Consider the following 17,198-nt stretch of genomic DNA (forward strand, 5'->3'; position numbering starts at 1 on the left):
AAATGGAAGACCTAAAGGAGTTATATCTGTTGATATTTACTGTGTTATAAATTAAAACTGAGAAACTTAAAAATATTAGTGTAAAAAATTATATCATACTTGTCAACATAGCAGTTTTGGAAATGAGCAATAGTAGCTGTTTCCCAAACAATAAAAATTTAGTGAGAAAGGTGGCATTGGCATGCATTTTTAGGGTCTGGCTATTTAAAGGAAGACATCTAGGTTTTCATATCTGCTTCTTCATTTACTCTGTTGTGATACATGGTAGACGTTATATGAAGAAAACTTTGTTTCACACTGACAGGTAATTGGGTAAAGGAGGACCTCATAGGTCCCAGAAAGTGTCCTAGCTCTACCAGGGGTCCATGGGCCACACTTTGAGAACCACTGTTTAAGCAGTCATTCAGTGAAATTGTGTTCATTTTTGTCAAATGTATAATTAACAAGGTGATTTTTCACCGAGAATGCATTCCTTATCTATTGCCTTGATTCCATTTGTTTATTTCTCATTTTTTCCTTTTAGATTGCAACTCAGATTGCAGTGCTGATTGCAAAGGTTGCTAGATTGGATTGTCCCAGACAGTGGCCTGAACTAATTCCCACTCTTATAGAGTCTGTTAAAGTCCAGGATGATCTTCGACAGCACAGAGCATTACTTACCTTCTATCATGTTACCAAGACACTGGCATCTAAACGACTTGCTGCTGATAGAAAACTATTTTATGATGTAAGTGATTTCACATAGTTAAATTTGATTATGAAAATTGTGCGGCCGGGTGTGGTGGCTCACGCCTGTAATCCCAGCACTTTGGGAGGCCAAGGCGGGTGGATCTGGAGGTCAGGAGTTCAAGATCAGCCTGGCCAACATGGTGAAACCCTGTCTCTACTAAAAACTACAAAGATTAGCCAGGCGTGGTGGCACGTGCCTGTGGTTCCAGCTACTCGGGAGGCTGAGGCAGAAGGATCGCTTGAACCCGGGAGGTGGAGGTTGCAATGAGCTGCGACTGTGTCACTGCACTCCAGCCTGGGCGACAGGGTGAGACTTCTCATTTCACTCATTTCTCGTATCACTGCTGGGCAGTGATATGAATAAAAAGATCACTTAGTTGCCAGTGAGGAGGATTGGTTGTTGGATACAGTCTTAAGGTAAGGAGATCAGTTTGAGGTAAAGGAAGTACTTCAGATGAGATGATACATCTCTTAAATGAAGCTGTGGTAAAGAGAACAATTAGGTGGGCATAGAGTTGACATTTAGGAGTAGAATTGTTACATCTGGGTAACTGAAGGATGTAGGGCAGATATAGGAAGGAGTTTGACATGAGTATGGGGTGACAGCCATTTATCAGGTTTTTTGCACCTTTTGTTTTTGGTTTTGGGTTCGTATGTGTGTGTGTTTTGAGACAGGGTTTTGTTCTGTTTTTGGTTTTGTGTGTGTGTGTGTGTTTTGAGACAGGGTTTTGTTCTGTCACCCAGGGTGTAGCACAGTGGCATGATCATGGCTCACTACAGGCTTGACCTCCTTGGCTCAAACCATCCTCCTACCTCAGCCTCACGAGTAGCTAGGACTACAGGTACACGCCAGATGGTTTTTTTATTTTGTAGAGATGAGGTCTCACTGTGTTACCCATGCTTTGAAATATTTTTAACAGTGTTCTTTGTTACCTTTTGTAATTGTAGAGAAATTAAAGGTATATAATTTTAAGTCTTATTATATGGTCACGTGATAGGGCTCAAGAAACTATTTCAGGTGGGTTCTGAATCATGCTGCCCTCCAAAAAAGAAGAGGGTGACATGGTGTTTTGTAGAAAGATTTTTCTTTTGTCTTTCTTTTTCTCCTCTAAATGTACTTTAAATATTGCTCATGCTTTTCCCTAAATTAGCAGGCTTTTCCTTGGGAGCTTCCAGAGTTCCTTTTACTTCTGAATTTAGCATGTGGTCTTAAGCAGCTTTTCCCAGACCTCCGTCTGACTTCTGCGCTGGTCTCTATTTCACCGTCCATGATTAGAGATGCTTCATTCTTAAAAAAGGAGATAGCCTAGTCCTATTATGTGGAAAGGAATCAATGAAGAGTATGCAGCATGTAGAAGGGAAGGGATCTAATGGAAGGAGCCAAGTAAAGAGAGAGTTCTAGAAGAAAATACTGTCTTAGTCTTTTTATGTTGCCTTTATTCCTTCACAAAAAATTGGCCAACTTTTTGTTCCTGAGGACTCTTATTTTGTCTTGGACTCACAGTGTAGAGCCTCTTCTTTGAGAATGGACTAGGGAAGAGGGTGGGAAGAGCAGTGTATAACCTTGAGCTGTCTTCCATGCCAAAAACATTCGTTTTCAGTCTGTTACACACAGACTGAGAGGTTTCTGAACCACACCTTTGGAATCCTCACTTTGAGGATACGGCTTGGCGATTTGCATTTTTAACAAGCTCCCCATAGGATTTTTATATACACCAAAGTTTATGTCAGACCACATTGTGTCCTTTTCATTTTTAACTCATTGGGTTTAATTAAATAGCCAGTCTCATGTTCGTCCGAGGATATTGTGTGTAAGAGAAATTATTTTTGATAGTTTAAGGTTGCTTTTCAAATCCTTTTCACTTTTGCTTGATTTCTAACGAGGACTAAGTAAATGGACAGTTTACTTACTCAAGTCTTTCTATGAAATTGTTTTTCCTTTTCCTCTGTTCTATCCTCACCTCAAACCCTGCACTTCTAGGACTTACTTTTTTGTTGGGGAGAGTCTCAAAATCAATTGTCTAGAAGATTCTTGGTTACAGTTACCTGTTATTAAAGGCTACCAGTCTATAGAAGTTTTAATTCCTATTTCAACTTTATCAAATTTTACTCTCCTAATATGTTGCCTTACAGGTACAGTTTATATTTAGTTGAGGCAATCTCCACAGATTGTAACTGTAGAGATAACCAGGGCCTTAAGCTGGATAGCTTGTGTGAGTTAGCTTCTTGCTTGTTTGTTTGTTTTTTTTTTTTTGTAGTATGAGGCTAGTTCTTCTCCATATAGAAAGAAGTATATGCTTAATTAGCATCTTGTAGTTGCTTTCAATATAGTAGTTATCACATTGTACTGAATTGTAATTGTTGACTTATTTTTCTCAGATTCACTACATTGTAGCTTTTATTCCTGTCATCCTACTGCATGGTCTGAAAGAGTACACATAATGATTGATGCTCAATAACTGTTAAGTGAATGAACAATAGAATAGGAGACTTCTTAGATGCCTCCTGGATTTCGGAGTGATATAGTGCCAAACTTCAAAAAGCAGGGTTTTTGAGAGATTAGTCAAAGCTAAAAATACCTGGAAAAAATTCAGATTAGCACTTTTTATTTTGGAATGGAGCAGCTGAACCTGGAGATAGGGACTATAGTAGGGACTTGTCTAACGCAGTTGAGGTACAAGATGTGTAGTTAATTGAAGATAGCATGTATGGGAAGACATTACTATAAAAAGCAATTTTGCTAGTTAATATAGCTGTGCCTATTATTTTGGTAATCCGAAGTATGGAAAATCTTCCTTTTAATAATAAAGGAAGATGCCAAGATGGTCCTCAAGTACCAAATTCGTTTCCTGCATAAAAAAATGTAAGGGTCAGGCTCATGCCTGTAATCCCAGCACTTTGGGAGGCTGTGGCGGGCACATCACCTGAGATTGGGAGTTCGAGACCAGCCTGGGCAACATGGTGAAACCCCCGTCTCTACTAAAAATAAAAAAACTTAGCCGGGCATGGTGGTGCACGCCTGTAATCCCAGCTACTCAGGAGGCTGAGGCAGGAGAATCACTTGAACCCAGGTGGTGGATGCTGCAGTGAGCCGAGATTGCACCACTACACTCCAGCCTAGACGACAGAGAGAGACTGTCTCAAAAGGAAAAAAAAAAAATAGTAAGCTCATGGTTGAGCTGGTTGCTATAGCAAAGTGTAGTGCACAGGGTACACTTAAAATGGCCACCTGCAGCTCAGTGTGTCTCAACAATTGTTATACCCTTTCCTCCTCTTTGTTAAAATAAGCTCTTTTGAGGGGTGGCAAATTACAAAATCAGCAGTTGAGAGCAAATTGTTTTGCAGTAACAAAATTGAGCTTGATTTGACACAAAAAAGAATCTTTTTTTTTTGAGAGAGAGGGTCTCTGTCTTGGCTCACTACAACCTTTGCCTCCTAACTTCAAGCAGTTCTTGTTCCTTAGCCTCCTGAGTAGCTAGGATTACAGACATACACCACCATGTCCAGCTAATTTTTGTATTTTTAGTAGAGACAGGGTTTTGTCATGTTGCCCAGGTTGGCCTCAAACTCCTAGCGTCAAGCGATCCATCTGTCTCAGCCTCCCAAAGTGCTGGGATTACAGGCATGAGCCACTGTGCCCGGCCAGGAATTCGTTTTCTGTTTTTTTGAGACAGTGTCTCGCTCTGTTGCCCAGACTGGAGTGCAGTGGCACGATCTTGGCTCACTGCAACCTCCACCTCCCAGGTTCAGCCCCACTAGTAGCTGGGTTTACAGGTACATGCCACCATGCCCAGCTAATTTTTGTATTTTTAGTAGAGATGGGGTTTTGCCATGTTGGCCAGGTCTCCAACTCCTGACCTCAGATGATCCACCTGCCTCCGCCTCCCAAAATGCTGGGATTACAGGCATGAGCCACTATGCCTGGCCAGGAATTCATTTTCTATAAAACAGTATGCCTTTACGTATAAACCTAAATATAGTAAAATGGACATTAACCACAGTTAAAATCCAAAGTCTCTAAAAATAAGGAAATTTAAGGTACAGGTAGCAATTGTAATTAAGTTGTGAGTATGTTAATAATGTCCCCAAATCACGATGTGTAACCCACAAAAGTATATGCTGCATAGCGAGTGGCACAAACATAGGTGTCTACAACCTTGACCTCCTAGGCTCAAGCAATCCTCCCACCTCAGCCTCTGAACTAGCTGGGACCACAGGTGCATATGACCATGCTCGGCCTGGATATTAGGGGTTAATCTTAAGTTTTTACTTCTGTCTAGCAGTCACTCAACAGTTATTGAATGCCTACTGTGTACAAGAGATATGTACAATATTGTGGGAGACAGAAGACAGAATTAGTAGTCTCTTGACAGTTCATGTGGAAGAACACAACCCCCCATTTAGTAAGCTATTAAAATCTCACATGGGGCCAGGTGCAGTGGCTCACGCCTGTAATCCTGGAACTTTAGGAGGCTGAGGCGGGCGGATCACGAGGTCAGGAGTGCAAGACCAGCCTGGCCAACATGGTGAAACCCCGTCTGTACTAAAAATACAAAAATTAGCCAGGTGCCTGTAATTCCAGCTACTCGGGAGCCTGAGGCAGGAGAATCACTTCAACCTAGGAGGTGGAGGTTGCAGTGAGCCGAGATCACGCCACTGCACTCTAGCCTGGGCAACAGAGCAAGACTCTGTCTCAGGAAAAAAAAAATCTGCGTGGAAGAAAACAAAACTATATTGCATTGTTATTATGGTCATGTCTAAAACTTAGCTGAATTTTAAAAACTGAAAGGTTTATGATGAATAATGTTCTCATTAGGCTGGGCATGGTGACTAATCCCAGCACTTTGGAAAGCTGAGGTGGGAGGATCCTTGGGGCCAGGAGTTTGAGACCAGTCTAGGCAACATAGTGAGATCCTACCTCTAAAAAAAATAAAAAATTAGGCATGGTGGTGTATGTACGTCATCCTGGTTGCTTGGGAGGCTGAGGCGGGAGGATTACTTAAGCCTAGGAGTTTGAGGCTGTAGTGAGATATGATTGTGCTAGCCTATAAGACAGAGTTGGACCACGTGTCTAAAACATAATAATAACAGTGTTCCTGCTCAACAACACATGAAGTATTTGGATGATAAGGGTAAAAGAATGCTGTGTGGCAAGGCGAAGTCAAGTTACAATACTTCAGAAGGTCATCATGATGAATTATTATATTTTCTAAACAAAGGAGAACTGCATAGCTGCTTTGAGATGGGTTGGTTAGTGTAAGATAGATCACTCACCCTCATAGCAGAGACTTGCAGATGTACTCCTTGTAAACTTAAGACTTCGTGATGTGGTTCTTAGGGGAAATTTCCAAATAATTGAAATTATGAATGCTAAATTTGAGAATGCCAAGGCACCACTTACATGATGTAACTCCAGCCTTTAAGATATTTACAGTGCAGTAAAATTTATTTAAAAGATAAATGCCTTTGTGAGCAAGTCATCAAATAGGTTTAATAGATCTTATTTTCACTTTTGTTTTGTTGATTTTAATTGTACATTAATTGCCATGTTGATTCTGTTTCTTATCTCTTGCTCCGTGTAATTTTATAGTGGCTTTGTTTTCCCCCTGAGGATTGAGTCTTGCTCTTTCGCCCAGGTTGGAGTGCAGTGGTGCGATCTCAGCTCACTGCAACTTCTGCCCCCCATGTTTAAATGATTATCCTGCCTCAGCCTCCTGAATAGCTGGGATTACAGGCGCATGCTGCTATGCCTGGCTAATTTTTGTACTTTTAGTAGAGACAGGGTTTTGCCGTGTTGGCCAGGCTGGTCTCAAACTTCTGACCTCAAATGATCTGCCCACCTTGACCTCCTGAAGTGTTGGGATTATAGGCGTGAGCCCCTGCGCCCGGCCTATATTGGCTTAAGTACATTATTTAAAAAGTGACTCTCTTAAAGGGTCATTTGTGCTGTGAACCTGTGTGGGGATTTGAGCCTGTGCATGTGTGTGTCTCGGCTTACATTAATACCAAGGTTAAAAAGAACTTTTTGGTGGAAAGTTACTCTAGTGGAGGAGAGACTCAAGGTGACAGACTTGGTTCAAAAGAACAGAGCTGTGCACTGAACAGAAGAGATTTTGAATATAGCATGGTGCGTATTCTTCCTGTGTTGATTCATAAAGCCTCTTGTCTGAGCCCTAGTTAAGGGCCTGGAATAAGAATGAAAATTCCAAAACTATCCCCCAAATATCTCTAAGTTGCTTTTGAAACAGTACTGATTTATACCTTACCCATCCGTCTATTTATCTGACAAATATTTGGATTCTTACTGTATGTAATCACTTTATGGGATGCCTGAGATACAGCTGTGGAAAGATAGGGGCCCACCCAGGGAGGAGAGTAGTTTTACTTTTTTTTGTTCCTCCTGCTTACTGAGTTGATATTTTGGGTACATGACAACAGTGTGTAGGCATTAAGTGGCTGAAGAGAGGCTTAAGGCTGTTGCCAGGATAAGAGACTTAGGGAACTGAAAGATGGGCCACAGCATCCCTCCTGGGCCTGAGCTATATCACTGGAAGGTTTGAAAACAAAATGAAAAGTAGATTTTACTTTAAAAAGCATGTAAGTAACAAATACTATAGGTCTTTAGGAATGTCCTTCATTGACAGTAAATAAATAAATATTAGTTGAGGCTGGGTGCTGTGACTCACGCCTGTAATCCCAGCACTTTGGGAGGCCGAGGCAGGCGGATCACAAGGTCAGGAGTTCGAGACCAGCCTGGCCAACATGGTGAAACCCCATCTCTACTAAAAGTACAAAAAACAGCTGGGTGTGGTGATGGGTGCCTGTAAGCCCAGCTACTTGGGAGGTTGAGGCAGGAGAATTGTTTGAACCTGGGAAGCGGAGGTTGCAGTGAGCCGAGATTGTGCCATTCGTCTTAATAAATAAATCCGTCTAAATAAATAAATAAATGAATATTAGTTGAGAGACATCAGCAGTTTGGCTGGAAATTGTTTTAGAGATAGATGTTGTACCTACCAAAGCTTCTGGCTTGATACGTTTTGGTAATATAATATACATTTATGTCATAGTTAAGTGGAAGCAAATTTATACTTAAGCCTCTTTTTTTTTTCTTTTTTGAGGCTGAGTCTTGCTCCGTTGCCCAGGCTGGAGTGCAGTGGTGCAATCTCGGCTCACTGCAACCTCTGCCACTCGGATTCAGGCAATTCTTCTGCCTCAGCCTCCCAAGTAGCTGGGACTACTAGGCACGCACCACCACGCCCAGCTGATTTTTGTATTTTTAGTAGAGACGGGGTTTTCACCATATTAGCCAGGCTGGTCACGAACTCCTGACCTTGTGATCTGCCGTCCTCGGCCTCCCAAAGTGCTGGGATTACAGGTGTGAACCACTGTGCCTGGCCTACTTAAGCCTTATTAACAAAAAAAACAATTATTACTAAAATAACCTTTTTAGTTATTAAGAATACAGGTGTTTTTAAAATTGAAAATAAATTTTAAAAACATGGAAAAGTAAAGAAAAATATTAACTGCCATATAACCATTACCTAGTCAACATTTTCCTGTTCTTGCTTTCTCACTTTTTTTGAGCTGTTTTAAAGGAATTTAAATATTTCATTTTTTTTACTAAATTCTTTAATATTTATCTGTGAAAAGATAGATTTATTTTTTAAGTATTTAACTTTTATCATCCTGAGGAAGTAAAAAGTGATTTAATATCATTTAATACTTTTATCCGGTTTTCTAGATTGTTCTCAAACACATTTTTACAAGTGGCTTGAGCCAGAAAAATGAATGAGGTGCATTTGACATGTCTTTTACAAATCTTTTAATTTTGAATACTATTGATTTCCTCCCTCTCCCCCATAAAAAATGCCACTGACTTGTTAAAAAAAAAACTAGATCAGTTGTCTTATAGGTTGTCCCACCTTCTACATTTATTGATTATATACGTTCCTGATTAGGTTCAGGCTAAGCAGAGTTTGGCATCTGTAGCTCATGGGTAATATTTTTTGTCCCAGTATTAGTGATGAATTATTTAATACATGAACTTTGATGTAAAACTTTTTTGCTGCTGATATTTCTTAAGGGAAAATTATGAAGACAATTCGGAGGCTAAAAAAGTTTAAGAGTATTTGAAATGCTGAAATACTTAGTGTGTAATGGTTAGCTTTTGATACTTTGGAGTCAAGGCTTTGGGCTTCTCAGTTACAGCCACTAAGCAGTCAGTAGGTGGCACTGTTTCTTCTGGTTTAGAAATAGAAAATGTTAAGTATTTCATGAACTAGTACCTAACATGTTTCATTAAATAGTTTATTTGCATATTGTCTCACTGAATATTCCTTTCCCCCTCCACAGTTTTTAGAATCGCATGTAGAAAAAAATATTTTTATTTCTCCTGCTTGTTTGCTTTATTACTTACTCTTTTCTAGCCGAGCCTTCTGTAAGCATGTATCAGTTGGTGTTTTCTGGAGCAGATAGGAGGTTATACAGGGCTTGTGAATATATTAGTTGGCAATGGTTACTTCCTGTGGTTTCTTCTTCATTCCTGATGTTTCTTCTTTCTTTAGCTCTCCCTGCTTTTACTGAAGGTAAAGGGCTGAAAAGTGTTAAAGAAAAACTTGTTTCAAACACTTGTAAAGGATGATAAAACAGACTTTATTCAGATGGTGCTACTGTAGTGGGGTTTTGCGGTAGGGGAGAGAAATTGTGCTCAACTCTGAATACAAGGAAAAGTGGGAATTTATTGCCAAGGAGCAGGGGTGGAAAGGGTGGGCGATTGCAGGGGGGTTGTGGGGGTCGAGAGGATGGAAAATTACTAAAAAGAATCATCAGGGATGAGGGGGGGTTCTTGGCCAAACTGACCTAATAGGATTCTTGCTGAAAGCAACCTGATTAGATATTGATAATATCAGATGTCAAGGATAGGGGATTTTGGCTAAACCAACATAGCAAGATTTCTTGCTAAAATTGGGTGACGCAAAGAACAGACGTTTTGGAAGTCCGAAAGTAGAAGCCTAGTTAGGACAAAGGTTCAGAAAAGCCTGACTAAAATTTGGTCAAGGGGAGGCTCTTTGTCGACAGATAGTGCTATTGCTTCTTCATTCCAGCCATTTGTGTATAGACCTTTAGTAGGCTACCTAGAAAGTCTTGAATTGGAACTTTAAGAGATGCCTAATGTCCTTAATTATCAGGTTTTTGTTTTTAAATTTCCATACTATTGTTTTTTTTTTTTTTTTTTAATTTCTGTCTCAAATACTACATGCCTTCATTTAGCAATACCTGCTGTGTGGCAGGCATCTTATGTGCTTTTCATATCTGTAGTCCTTAAAGTACAGGTTAAGTACTTCTTATCTGCAATGCTTGGGAACAGAAATGTTTCGGATTTTTTTCAGATTTTGTAATATTTGCATTATACTTACGTTGAACATCTCAAATGTGAAAATCTGAAAATTGAAATACTTCAGTGATCATTTCCCTTGAGCATCGTGCTGACACTCAGAGTTAAGGATTTTGAAGCAAATACTTCAGGTTTTCAGATTTGAGATGTTTTAGCCTGTAGTTCTCTCATATTAAGTATTACTTTCTAGGAACAGAAAGAGGGAAGAATTAATAGATCAAGATCTAACTTTGCCACTAATACCTATAAATCTTATTTATTTTTGTGAGAAGTAGGAATGAAAATTTCAACATTGAAAGTTGCTTAAGGTGAAATAGAGTGGAATCTTTGACTACCTGAATTACTGAACTTTCTAACACATATTTTTAGAGTCGAATGATAAATAGAAAAGGAGATGATTTTTTTTTTTTTTTTTTTTTTTTTTGAGGCGGAGTCTCGCTCTGTCGCCCAGGCTGGAGTGCAGTGGCGCGATCTCGGCTCACTGCAAGCTCCGCCTCCCGGGTTCCCGCCATTCTCCTGCCTCAGCCTCCCGAGTAGCTGGGACTACAGGCGCTGCCACCACGCCCGGCTAATTTTTTTTTTTGTATTTTTAGTGGAGACGGGGTTTCATTGTGTTAGCCAGGATGGTCTCGATCTCCTGACCTCGTGATCCGCCCGTCTCGGCCTCCCAAAGTGCTGGGATTACAGGCTTGAGCCACCGCGCCCGGCCTAAAAGGAGATGATTTTATGGAACAGAATAGAATTTTATTTTAATGACTTTGATTCCACCATGATTAAATGCTTTTTTTATTCAATCTTGTGACAGTAAGAACCTGTAGTGTAGTATTCAGAGATGTTCTTTGGTATTTTTTGTTCTTTGTTTTGTAGGTGAGTGGGGAAGATTTTATGTGTAATATGTCTACTGTGATTTGCATTGTCTGTATGCAAGTGGTAGAATTCTGCAAAGAGATATTCTTCTGGTAACAGAAGTAATGCCTGAAAAAAATAAAACAGTTTTGCTCCTTTGCTACCATTATTAAAAAATACTGTTTTTATTTTTTACAGACAGGGTTTTGTCTCCCAAGCTAGAGTTCAATGGTACACTCATAGCTCACTGCAACCTTGAACTCCTGGGCTCAAGCAATCCTCCTGTCTCGGCCTCCTGAGTAGCTGGGATTACAGGCATGAGCCACTGTGCCCGGCCAATACAAAATACTTTTAAAAAATCTGACACAATTTCAAAATATGCTGGTTATGTAGGGTGGCAAATTCTCCCTTAACGTTTTCCTTCTTGAGTCTGTGCCTTGTTTTATTTGGCTGACTTTTTTTTTTTTTTTCCAAGCTTAATCTTACTTTTAATTGAGGAACTAGGGAATAATTACTGTCACCATCTTTTTTTTTTTTTTTCAGCAAGTCTGGCATGTAGTGGTAGTGGAAGGTATTGAGAATTAGATAAAAGGTCTATGGCTGTTATGACTAGTGAATGGGACTAGTTCTAATTTACACACGTATGTTGCTTATATGTATATGAATATATGTGTATATACAAGAAAAACATTCAATTTATTTTTAGAGACAGTGCCTCACTTTTGTCCTGACTGGAGTGCTGTGGTGTGATCATGGCTCACTGCAGCCCCGAACTCCTGGGTTCAAATGATCCTCCCACCTCAGTCTTGCAAGTAGCTGAGATTACAGTCATGCACCACCATGTCTAGCTAATTTGTTAAGAAACATTTTGTAGAAACAGGGTCTCACTTTGTTGCCTAGGTGGTTCTTCAACTCCTGACCTCAAGTGATCCTTTTGCCTTTGCCTTCCAAAGTGCTGGGATTACAGTTGTCAGATACCATGCCCAGGGTGTACTTTATATTTTGATATCAAAAGGTTTAAACAGGGCCAAGCATGGTGGCTTATGCCTGTAATCCCAACACTTTGGGAGGCTGAGGCAGGAGGATCGTTTGAGCCCGGGAGTTTGAGACCAGGCGGGGCAATATAGTGAGACCCCATCTCTACAAAAAATAAAAATAAATATATAAATTAACCTGGTGTGGTGCACCCCTGTAGTCCCAGCTACTTGGCAGGCTGAGGTGAGGGGATTGCTTGAGCCCAGGAGATTGAGGCTGCAGCGAGCCGTGCTCACGCCACTGCACTCTAGCCTGGGCAACAGAGTGAGACTCTTTGTCTCAAAAAAAAAAAAAGTTTAAACAGAACTTAATTATACCAAAAATGCTTATCTCTTTTATACAGTGCAGTTAATTGTTAGTTATTGTATTAGGAGACATTAGAGCATAGAAGATAATAATGCAGGTTTTGAGCACCTTCCTTGGATTCAAATCCTGTCTCTTCCTCTTACTGTGTTCTTTACTCTTGGGCAAGTTACTTAACTTTTCTATGCCTCACTTAATTTTCTTATTGTAAAAGGAGAGTAAATAATATCTACTTTTAGATTGTGATGATTAAATAAGTTAACACAGGTAAAGTGCCGAGAGTACTGCCTAGTGCGTGCATAGTAAGGTTTAATAAATGTCTTATTCTGTAAATGCTGTAAATGTTATTTACCATTTATGTCATCATTATCTACATAATTACTTGTATACTGATAAACTGATATCCTGAACATACCTTTTATTTGTGTATGTGGTTTTATTTATTTATTTATTTATTTTATGATGGAGTCTCTGTTACGCAGACTGAGTAGTGTGATCTCAGCTCGCTGCAGCCTCCAACTCCTGGGTTCAAGCATTTCTCCTGCCTCAGCTTCCTGAGTAGCTGGGATTACAGGCAGGTGCCACCATGCCCAGCTAATTTTTGTATTTGTAATAGAGATGGGGTTTCGCTATGTTGGCCAGGCTGGTCTCAAACTTCTGACCTCAGGTGATCCACCCGCCTCGGCTCCCCAAAGTGCTGGAATTTCAGGCATGAGCGACCGCACCTGGCCTATATGGGTTTTTTTTTTTTTGAAATGGAGTCTTGCCCTGTTGCCAGGCTGGAGTGCAGTGGCGATATCTCTGCTCACTGCAACTTCTGCCTTCCGGATTCTCCTGCCTCAGCCTCCCAAGTAGCTGGGACTACAGGTGTGCACCACCACTCCCAACTAATTTTTGTATTCTTAGTAGAGACGGGTTTCACCATGTTGGCCAGGGTGGTCTCAATCTTTTGACCTCGTGATCCACCTGCCTTGGCCTCCTAAAGTGCTGGGATTACAGGTATGAGCCACCGTGCCCAGCTGGTTATTTGTTGTTGTTTTTTTGAGACAGGGTCTCAGTTTGTCACCCAGATTGGAGAGCAGTGGTGCGATCTCGGCTCATTGCAGCCTCCCTTCCTGGACTCAAGGCATCCTGGCATCCTCCCACCACAGCCCCTGAAGTAGCTGGAAGTACAGGTGCACCCCACCACGCCAGGTTAATTTTTTTGTATTTTTTGTAGAGACCGTGTTTCGCCGTGTTGCACAGGCTGGTCTTCTGACACCAAGTGATCACCTGCCTCAGCCTCCCAAAGCACTGAGATTACAGGCGTGAGCCGTCGCGCCTGCTCTGAGCATACCTTTTAAATGAGTTCAAGTGACTTCAGATAATACTGACACAAAAAATTTCAATATAAAGTCCTTTTAAACAATTTTAATATAATCTACAGAAGTTAATGTTAACAGGTAGTTTTAAGGAGATGCAAAGAAAGGCTATAAAATTATTCAAAATGTCATTTTGTAGTAAGCAAGATATCGGTTTAAAGCTTAATAGTTTTTTGGTCTTACTTGAAATTTGGGTATGGCACCCTTTGAGTTTTTGTTTTATTTGTTACAAAAAGACACAGTACAAAACAGATCTACAAATTATAGCCAAGGCTATAGATTTCATTTTTGGGGAGTTGAAATATTTGCTACAGTAAGAAATTTTACATTAGTTTAAAATTTAATTTTAGGTGTTTTGTAGAATTCTTACCCTTTCTGCCTCTAAATCCTTCTGTTTGTATTCTTTCACTTTCTTCTGGCTGACAAAATATTTTAATGATGTATGTGTTGGGAAAGTTTAGGATGTTGTATATTACACAGTAAGTATAATAAAATTTAGGACGATAGATGTTTTTTCAATTCTGGATATATATTTCAGTTTTTTATTTTCTGAAAGGACTTACTAAGAAAAATACGAATTCGTTTTATGGTTTACTGAAGTTATAAGTAAAGCATGCAAGTTTGTTGAAATAAATCTTTTTTCCCAGTTTTTAAATATTATTTCCCTTCTATCAGAGTGAATGTTTGCTTCTCTGCTACATTATTACTTCATGGGAAAATGTCACTTTCAAACTCTTTTTATGATACAGCAGTTTGTGTTGTAACACTATTGAGAGAACGATCACTAAAATATTTTGGCTATGATGAAACATTAGGATTCAGCAGTTTGATTTTACTCTTTGGAATACTGCATACATACTTGAGAATATGCTAAAGTAGCTTAATAAGTAGTCATTGTACCTGTTGTGAAGTATACACACAAGACAAGGAAGGGCTAAGGCATCCCTGACTGATATAGTTTGTAAAGATACAGTGAACCACTTTTAGATTCAGGCAGTTCATTGTTTAATTTGGATAGAGAAGGGAAGCACCTACAGGTGCAAGCTTCCTGTGGGCCTTGTCTCATACACCAGAAAGAATGACACAGAAACAATAGGAGATGGATGACTCTAATGTGACTTGTGGGATGCCTAATTGCTGAGAAGCCAATTCTAGACTATATAGCTTGGTAGTTTTATATTCTGCAGTATATTTTAAGGGGAGTAGGACAGAAAGCCTTATACCTCTTCAGAACCTGAGAGGTGATGAGAAACTGTCTCATGATAGCCTAAAGGACGAGATAAAGAGGCGAGTAGTAGATGGTCTTGTAAGTTTCTTACAAGCCTTCTATCCTCTTGTGTTCTGGGAGGATCACAGGATGTTTTTCCAAGACTCAGATTAGCTGAGGTTCAAGCCTTTGCTAAGCTTGTGTGTTCTGTGTGGATACATGCACAGTTGCCCCGGGGGATATTGGGAAGCTGTTTTAATGGCCCAGACCATTAAAAATACTTAATTAAACTAACATAAATGGAATTCGATTTTTTCATAAAAACATGATTTTAACAGGATTGCAGCTCTGGTTTCTGATGCCTGTTCTATAAATAGCATTTAATTAGTGAACAGGAGATGCTTATATCTTGAGTAAGAAAAAGTATTCTGAAGTATGCTGATGATAACTAGTCATAAATACCTTTATCTAGTTTTAATTTAAAGTAAATAGCCATGTAGACTCAGCTGGATTGCTCTGAGAACTCCTGGAAAAAATTGAAGATATCACTGGAAGATGTTCTGCCTCAAAGTGTGAGGCAGAGATTAACTACATTCTTAATATGAGGGTCAGATTTTTAAATATCAGTACACTTTAGTAAAGCAACGGAGAAACCATGTGGTTGGTATGTTCCTGGCATTAAATGTGCAAAAGCCATATGGGTAGAACTGGCAGAACACGGAAGGCTTTCTCCTTTGTATATCTTCATATATTGATTTATCTGACATACTCAGTGACAGTCCATAAATCATTGTTTTAAACAGAGGTTGCAACCTATTAGTGGGGATAAAAAGAATAAAATTAGAATATATAAGGCTGCAATGCAGGATTTGATGAGGTATTAATATTGTTTTAAGAAACTAGTCTTTTAGGGGTGTGTCTGTGTGTGTTTAGCAGCCAGTGTAAGCTCTATGTGTTACTGTGCTTTGTGGCTAAAAAAGTATGAAACATTGCCACAAATACTCTTTGACTATTTCAGATCTCTCAGAAAATATGTGCTTAGTTGTAAAACTAAAATATATTACTTTGTAGTTCTAATGTATTACTGAAATCTATAATACACTATGAATAAATTTGTTGCCTTTTTTTGCAGTTAGCTTCTGGAATTTATAATTTTGCCTGCTCTCTGTGGAATCACCACACAGACACATTCCTGCAACAAGTTTCTTCTGGCAATGAAGCTGTAATTCTGAGTTCACTAGAACGAACTCTGCTATCATTGAAAGGTACTGTTAAACTTGATATGTTCATTTTTGAAATGAGATACCTCAGAACAGTCACCAAATAGTTTCTTTATATGGGTTTTCTGTTCCCAATTTCACTGGAAAAATAAGAGATTAATTTCTCCCTGAAAGATAAGGGCTTATTTATGGTTTTGTGACAGTAGCTCTTCTTCTACGCCCTCTAATTTTTGAAAGCACATATAGTAAGTTGAAGTGGATAGTTAGATTCACATTATTCACACTATTGTGGCCTCATGGCTCTGAATATATTTTTTTCAAATGCTTCCAGTTTTTGTTTCTACTTTATTTTTCTCATTCTGGACCCCTACACTTATCATTGTCATGCCAACTTTCCTAAAATTTTTTCTCCAGGTTGGAAGGAGCACCGTCTTTCATCCCTCCTTTCTCTGGCAAGGCAAGGCTCCATCTTTCATCTTAGTGCCTCACACTCACTTGGATTTCAGAAGGTGCTTGATGGGATGCCATCTTGACCTGCATCTTGGTGTATGTTGCTTGCAGGCATTCCCTTAGCATAAATCTCCATCTCACTTTTCTTGAGCTGTTTATCTTGATGAATATATTCCCAGGTTCCTTTTCTTCTGAAACATACTCATTTGTCTCATTCTCTTACTGTTCTAGTCCCTCCTCTCTTTCTTCTTTCTGTTCTGGTTGCTAGTTGCTAAGACTGTGTTAGTTCTTTTTTTTTTTTTTTTTGGACAGGCAGGGTCTTGCTCCCAGGTTGAAGTGCAGTGGCATAATCATAGCTCACTGCAACCTTGAACTCCTGGGCTCAAGTGATCCTCCCACTGCAGCTTCCTGAGTAACTGGGACTACAGGCACATGCCACTGCACCAGGCTGATTTTTACGTCTTTCTGGTCTTGAACTCCTAGCTTCAAGTGATCCTTCTGCCTTGACCTCCCAAAGTGATGGGATTACAGGGATGAGCACTGTGCCTGTCCGAGTTTGTTTTTCTTAGTTTGATCTCAGACAGCATCAGTTTCTCTCTTACTCTAACTCAGTTTGCATTCTTTTTAGTTTTCCTTATAAGTTCTTTTATCAT

At 39.6% G+C, this 17,198-nt stretch overlaps 1 protein-coding gene across 17 annotated transcripts in view; it reads left to right on the forward strand.

Annotated features, from left to right (window-relative positions):
- IPO11 (importin 11) overlaps window positions 1–17,198 on the forward strand; it is a 230,651-nt gene that overhangs the window by 40,575 nt on the left and 172,878 nt on the right. For all 17 annotated transcript variants that reach the window (XR_012413694.1, XR_012413693.1, XR_012413695.1 and 14 more), the window contains 2 exons: window positions 524–727; window positions 16,008–16,140. Coding sequence is in view for 14 of the 17 variants with exons in the window: in XM_073993507.1 (XP_073849608.1) it covers window positions 524–727; window positions 16,008–16,140 (337 nt within the window). In the remaining 3 variants the exon portion in view is untranslated. The remainder of the gene's footprint in view (window positions 1–523; window positions 728–16,007; window positions 16,141–17,198) is intronic.

This window comes from Macaca fascicularis, chromosome 6 (assembly GCF_037993035.2).
Source record: "Macaca fascicularis isolate 582-1 chromosome 6, T2T-MFA8v1.1".
In the NCBI taxonomy this organism is placed as follows: Eukaryota; Metazoa; Chordata; class Mammalia; order Primates; family Cercopithecidae; genus Macaca; species Macaca fascicularis.